The 7,471-nt window shown below is 45.3% G+C and overlaps 1 protein-coding gene across 1 annotated transcript; it reads right to left on the bottom strand.

Annotated features, from left to right (window-relative positions):
* Positions 1-4,268: 4,268 nt before the first annotated feature.
* nyx (nyctalopin) lies at positions 4,269-7,066 on the bottom strand (the record flags this gene model as incomplete). The annotated part of the gene is given in 3 exon segments (XM_020586272.1): positions 4,269-5,497; positions 5,499-5,643; positions 6,762-7,066. Coding segments are annotated over 3 exon segments (1,086 nt in total), but the record flags the coding sequence as incomplete, so codon positions are not given.
* Positions 7,067-7,471: the final 405 nt, after the last annotated feature.

The following is a 7,471-nucleotide window of genomic DNA, read 5'->3' as shown; positions in this document are numbered from 1 at the left end:
GGATGGGTGATTCGGTGGAAGGACAGGGAGAGAGAAGCGGCGGGGGCGGAGACGGGAGATGCCGCCAGGCTGAAGAACAATGTAGTGAACGTCTTTCTCTCTACAGCCAAACTCAGAGCTGCCAGCTGCATCAGAGACTTCACCGCTCAGTGTCACAGAGTCGTCGACGAGTTCACCAACACGAGGACGCAGCTGGCTGAGCTCAGAGGAGATGGAGACACAGAGCAAACACAGAGACAGGGACAGTAACCTCTGGTCTGGTCAGAGACACGGTCCTGCTCGCTCTGCAGAGACAAGTCTGCTAATGAGATGTCTGTGATTCAGCTGTGAGGAGACACTGGGGCTGATGGTGTGGGGCTTGTTGTCCCTGTTGTCTGTGAATACATCTTGTCTTAACGTCCACCTGCTCAAACGTCTCTAACTTCTAGGAGGTTTCACTGTGGCTGTGAGTTTTGTTGTAGGTGTGTGTGTTTAGTGCAGCTGCTGCTGCACAGGGATTATTTACAGCTCAGTTCACTGGAGGCTTCGGCTTCCCAGTAACAACCTTTGTTCTGGGAATCAGTGCTGCTGGTTTCAGTGCAGAACAATGAACAACAGTGGATGAAGGTGTAAAGAAAGTGTGGACATTATGAGCGCTGAGCGACAGGCTGGAGGAAATGAAGCTGTGTGAGGAGAAACTCGGGTGGAGCTGAAACCACAAATGTGATCAGGCTGGAAACAGACTGAGAAACCGTCTGTACTACTGACAAACTCAGACGCTGCTTTAAAGACGCATCTCATCTGACGTCAGTGACCGTGTCAGCCAATGAACAGCTGCACCCGTAGAACGGCAGATGAAGGCGGGGCTGCTTCGTGTTCCGTGGCTCCGATTGGCTGACTGACGTTTGTTCCACCAGCCACCTACAGCTGTGCTGACTCAGCTGTGATCAGTGTGGACGTTGGCCCCCACCATGTACAGGCAGAGGAAAGTCACAGCAGGTGGTTTGGTTCTGGGACCGGAGTCGTTTTCTTATTAAGTCTTTCCACTGTGTCAAATTGGTTTGTGCACCGTTGATCTGTTTCAGGGTTTGTGACAAGTAAAAAGGAAGTCAGAGTTCCTTTCTTGTTAGTCCGCTTGCGATCTTACAGTTATATTTTACAGCTCTGAGAGGGAGGAGAGAGAGTGAATGGCAGCAGCTGTTCAGGTGAAGCTGCTCTTCCTTAATGCAGCCTTGACTCTGGTGGAAGCGGGTGTAGTGTCACACTGTAACAGTACTCAAGCTGAAGTACAACCAGTACTTTGATGCTCGATCAGTCACAGTGTCAGCCCTTTGCTGTATATCACTCAAACTAACTTGACCTATGTGTTTGCGTGTGTGGGGTTGTTCATACTATTTCGCTGACGTCATTTTGTATACGTTGGCTATTTAGTGTCATTACGTCTCGCCAAAAAGTGTGTGTGATGAAATGTGTTTTTGGAAAAGTGTTTACATCCCCCACTGCTTCAACGCGCATGGAAGGACACGTCAAAAGACATGAGCATGGAGCTTGTATAAAAGTGCAGTTGGCGAAGGCGTCTATCACTTACGGCCGTACCACCCTGAAAACGCCCGATCTCGGAAGCTATGCAGGGCCTGGTTAGTACCTGGATGGGAGGCCGCCTGGGAGTACCAGGTGCTGTAAGCTTTTCTCTTTACAAATACCAGAGGGCGCTGCTGCTGCTGCTTCAATGCTCACCCACACTGAGAAACCCACAACACAGTACATAATCAACTCCAGAGGAAAGGTTAGTTCAGCTGCTGCAGGCATTGAATCCAAGGCGATGCTGGATTTCAGTGTAGTTGGCTGTGCTTCCCCCAGATGAGGCAGTTTCTCAGGGTCTTGTCAAGTCTGAGTCTCAGTTCTCAGCACCAAACAGGCTGGTGCACAGGTCAGAGTGAGCGTCCTTAATTCTGATGGGTCGGTTGTCATGGCCCAACTGTATCAGGCCATTTTAACTCTCTTATTGCCAATTTAAAGAAAAGTATTTTGGAACTTCTATATTTTTAATCAATTTCTCCTCTTAAAGTATCTTTTTCTGTTATTAGAGCTTGAGCCAGGCTTTTGCATTTGAGGCCCGTCACCTCTGGAGCTCCGTTCCTAAAGATCCAAGACTCCTAGAATCACTTCAGTATTTCTGAAAAGATCATTTTATACTATTAGTGCACTGTTCTATCTGGATTTTGTTAACATTTTTCAATTATCTTGATCTAATAACAGGGCTATTTCTCTCATTTTAATTTTATTTTAAGCCTTTTAGTAATATTAGCTCCAATATATTTAAATATGAATTAATGAACTACTGTGTAATTGTCTGAGTTTTAAACTATCCAAAATAATCAGGACCAGAACTGTTTACTTCTACTACTTTAATCCTGTCCTGAGAAGAGAAAAGCTACAACTGCCCTAAGGTTGGTACCGCGGCTTAATTCTGGCCTTCCCAACTCTTCTGCATTACATCTCCTGTAGGATGAGCTCGTTTAACTTGTGATGTTGGTTGTTGACTCAGATATCCTCTCTGCAGAGTTTCTGGTTCATAAACCAAACCTGTGGCTGCTGGCGTCCACATTGTCTGACCACAAACAAACAGCAAGTTCACCGCTCTGTTGGACTCTAGTCAGTTGCAACAATAGTTGTTTCTATTTTGGCCAGTGGTGATTGGCTTGGTGGTTTTGTCATGATAGTAAAAGTGAACAGGCCTGTTTGTTTGGATAAAACAGTTCTGAGAAGATCTCAGCAGTGGGACTACTGGTGTGTAGAGGTGTCAACACATTATGAAAATAGATTTTGGGGTTTATTCTAAACAAAATCAGCCTATATAAATACAACTTTAGTAGTGTGACTGATTGTTTGTCATGATTTCCCAGCTCTGTGCACTAGAGGACGTTAGGGGACAAGCACATAGTCATGTTTCTACTCTGTTTAAATGTTTGAGCTTAAGCTTGTCATCTGTTACAGGGCAGCAACTAATTATGTTCATTATCAATTAATATGCCAGATATTTTCTTAATTAATAGATTACCTATGATCCAAAAATGCTTTCCTAGTGCTCTCTCAGCACTAGCAAAGACCCGGCAGGGGTTAGACAGGATTAGGGTCATAGTGCTTAAAAGTGCTTTATGTGAGAAGGCCCTGCTAAATGTTATACTATTATATCAATAGATTATTACTATTCATGCATTAATGAGTAAGCAGAATTTTACTGTTGTAGCTGGTTGAGTTCTTCAACTACAGATGAATTTGCTGATTATTTCCTCAGTTACTGGACTGATTTTTAAAACTGAAAAAAGTGAGAAAGAAAAAAAGACAATTGATAAAAAAAAATGGTGCCTTTGTATATCTGTGACCATTTCAGGTGTATTTGTACAAACACAAGTACAAGTATATATTTACTGTTGGGTAGTTGAATCTACAATAAAGCCTCATTTTGTTTCTTCTGTGAGTCTTATTTCTAAAGCAGATATGATCAGTGTAGTTCAGTTAAGAGCACAATCTTTGCAGTCAAATGTTATTAAAATATTTAAATAAAGTACAAATACTTCAAATGTGTACTTAGGTACAGTACTTGAATAAACTGCAGTTAATTTCCTTCCACCACTGGTTGTTCATTTTCCTAGACATTTTTACAAGGAAGTTCCTCAAGAAATTGCTTCTAAACACAACTAACAAAACTCAAACACAGGAGCTGTGTGAGAACATCGTCTCCAGTTTTTCTATATGACGCTGCTCCTTCCAGAAACATTCCTAGAAAACTACAACATTACCATTTCCCCCACTGTACAAATGTAAAATGTGTAAGAGCTCTGTCATTTCCACTAAAGACACATCCAGCACATGCTGTCTACCGCATTCTTGCAGTGGGATAAAAACAGCTGGGATGACAAGCAGCATCTGGCCTCCACTGCTGTCTTAGTCCCAACCTAATCCCACATTAAAGGACCAGCAGGCCAGGGTGCAGATTAGCAGGTGTCCACCAGAGAAACGAGCCGACTCCTCGGCTGCAGCTGGAACGAGTCACTGAGGAGGCAAGTGAGAGGTTCAACAGCCATGTTTTAATTTAGAAAAGTATATTATGACAGAGCTTAGTCTAATAACACCTCCACTAAACTGAATTACTGGCTGTCACAGAAAACTCTGTACTGTACATCCAGCAGGGTTAACACAGCTACACATCATGGCAGTAAACACAATATGTTGCAGATCAACAACAGTTCACTTATTTGTTATGCACCTGAAGCAGTGTCTGACATGCTTTATTCCCTCTCCCACCCAAAACACCCTCTGTAAGGACAAAGATCACTGTCCCTCCATTACACTGTACCGTGCACAAGCAGCAGCAACAAGAAGAAGATCATGGCATTTATGGAAAAGCTGCAGAAGCTTGAATGAATAGAAAGAAGCTGAGAGGACATCTGTTCAGCAGATAACGGCAGCTCTGATCTCCTTTAAACTGATACATGCAGGAGATGAAAACAGAAAACACACTCACAACAGACTATGTAATGCTAAGAATATTACATAATGATAATTAATATGAGTATTATGTAACAAACACTGGGAGTTCACCACAGTTTGAAACCAGCACTCGTCACTTTGTGTCTGAACCAGGAAGAGAGGTCAGATGTGTAAAGTGCTCATATGAACATCAGTCTTCCTTGTAAGCCATTCTTGTATTCTGACTGGAGAGACGTGCCAGATCCCAGTGTGTGCTGTGGCACTGCAGATTCACACCAGTAACCACACATGCAGCAGTGATGTGTGCATCCTTGCTACTTGCTTAGAAAGTAAAAACATATTTTATCTCATTGACAATCTGAAAAGCTCAACCCCATCTCCACAGGTCTCATGCGCAGGAACAACAGAGCAGCCACCCCAGCACGAAGCAGACCAGTGAGTGTGCTACCTGCTGCCCTCCGCCACCGGCAGAGAGCTGCCCGTCCTTAGGATCTGGCAGCGTCCCCTTACGGAGGCTCTCGGTGCTGTTCCCCACCTCCTCCCTGAGCTCCTGCTGCAGCAGCTTGGAAATGAGGCTGTTGAAATGGTTCTCTGTGGTGGAAGGGACCTCTGAGGAGGAAGTGGTCAGGTTCAGCTCCGCAGGGTCCACGCAGGTGCCGTTCACCTTGGCGAAGACCACCTGGCTGAGATCCAGCCCCGCCACGGAGGAAGGTGAGGCGCAGGGGATGTCCCGCACCAGCTTGTAGTTTTTCATCCACTCCTTCAGCCACTTGAGGGAGCAGTCGCACTCCCAGGGGTTTCTGAAAAGGTAGAGATGGCCCAGGAAGTAGATGGGCTGGAAAACAGGGAGGGGAAGGGTGGTGAGGTTGTTGCTGTTCAGGTGGAGCGTGATGAGGCTGGTCAGGTTCTCAAATGTTCCTTCCTCGATGTATAGCAGCTGGTTCCTGTCCAGGTACAGGACCTCCAGCTCCACCAGGTCACTGAACCAGGTCTTGGACATGCTGGTCAACTTTTTCCCCCCCAAGGTTGAGCATCCTGAAGTGGCTGAGGTCTAACTGGGGCAGAGCAGGCAGCAGGTTGTCATTGAGGTAGAAATTCTCCAGCCGCACAAGGTCCTGGAAGGCCTGCTGATGGATCACGTTGATGCGGTTCTCCTGGAGGTTCAAGTACCTAAGAAAAGAACACAGGGAGGACTTCAGAGATAGGATTTTCACAATAAAAGGCTAAAACTAAATCAGGTTCTGGCAAGTGTCAACAAAGCAGCAGACAAATGGGACCCCTCCCATCAAGACACAGGTAAAAGTGACAGGGAACACATCCAAACCAGAGCTACAGCAACTGGCTGCTTAACAAAAAGATCATCTGAAATAACTAGGACCTGGGATTTGTTGTTTTAGTTCATTTTCAGACTAAAAAGGAAAAACAGTTTCAGGCTGTCAGATGAGAGAAATGTTTCATAACTCACAGTAAACAGGTTTTAGGTTGTGGACTTTTATTTGAAGACATCAGCTTGGACTCGGGGAGGGTGTCAGGGCAGGTTTTCACTTTTTAAAACATGTTTTTACATTTTCAGGTCTGTAGGTTTAATCAGTTCTTCAGGAAAATAATCTGCAGACTCATCAGAAGTTAGATGCAGCCCTGGTCCAAATCCAGAACCGCTGTGTCCCATAAAGACATTTGTATTGTGAAAACCTGATGCTTCACTGATCAGCACAGTGATGTGCAGTAAAGTCACCGTTAATATCAAAACGTAATTGAAATTATATGCAGCTGCCATAAACGATCACCTGTGCATGTTTGATTTGTTGGTCTGTGAGGTTTTTATACACATGAATTAAAATACAACTTTCTTACTACAGTATGTAATCTATCATAAACCTTTTGTTGGTCAAATAATTAGGAATAATCAGCTCTTACATCATGATAATCCATGGAAAACTGAATCTCCACTGTGAAACACTATTGACACTCAGACAACTTCTGTATTTGTATCACATTGTTATAAACACACAGCTAGCAGCTGGTCCCAGTGCTCGGTGGCCAGTTACTGGTCTAATTGGTGCCACAGGTTAAACAGTGGTGAATGTTGGTCAGATTGTTGTGTCCAGATTATAAAACTGGTCAGATGTTTGCTACACAGCAGGTGCCAACCCACACGGTGTGACACCTTAACACTTCTGCTGCAGACAGGAAGTCAGAAGACAAATTAACAGCACTTCCTTGTTGCTGAAACCCACAAGGTCACCACTACTGGTTTGAGGTGAGTCAGCTGCAGAGCTGTGACCTACCTGAGGCTGCCCAGGCCCAGCAGAGAGTTGTAGGCCACTGCCTCGATCTTGTTCCTCTCCAGGTAGATGTGGGTCAGGTTCTCCATGCCCCTGATGGCTCCAGGGATCCTCCTGAAGTTGTTCTGGAAGCAGAGCAGCTCCTTCAGTGCCGTCTGCTCTGTGAAGATGCGGTCGGGGATGTTGAAAAGGTTACAGTCCGACAAGTCCAGATGCAGCAACTTTTTCAGCCCTGTGAACGTGCGCGTGTGCAGGTAGCTGATGTACTCGTTGTGTGCCATTTTCAGCTCCACCAGGTTGGACAGGCCCTGCAGCAGGACAGAGGCTTATTTAGGTGTTGAACATGGAGTTCCACCAGGACATTCACCCCCCACTGTCTGACAACCCCAGTGACAGTGGGCCAGGACATGGTGTCTCTCAACTACACCCCCCTCCATGACCCTCTACTGCCTACAGCCTCCTGTTGTTATTCCAGCTTCTCCACCCTGTGTTGTCAAAGTACGGTCTGTAAATCAGCCCCACCTGCCGCCTAGCCATGATTAGAAGAAGGAGAAGAAGAAGCTACCAGTAGTCATGTCAAACAGCCATGGAGGAGCTCTGGGCAGCTGAAAGTCTGAACCAGCAGCTGCCAGAGTGAAGAGGTGGCATTCAGTTACTGAAAACAAACTAAGACACTCCCATAAACACATAAAAGCAGCACTAAAATATGAAGA

Source organism: Monopterus albus, unplaced genomic scaffold (genome assembly GCF_001952655.1).
Source record: "Monopterus albus unplaced genomic scaffold, M_albus_1.0 scaffold401.1, whole genome shotgun sequence".
Classification (NCBI taxonomy): Eukaryota; Metazoa; Chordata; class Actinopteri; order Synbranchiformes; family Synbranchidae; genus Monopterus; species Monopterus albus.
Note: the sequence above shows the minus strand (reverse complement) of the source record. Positions and strands in the feature narration are given on the sequence as shown.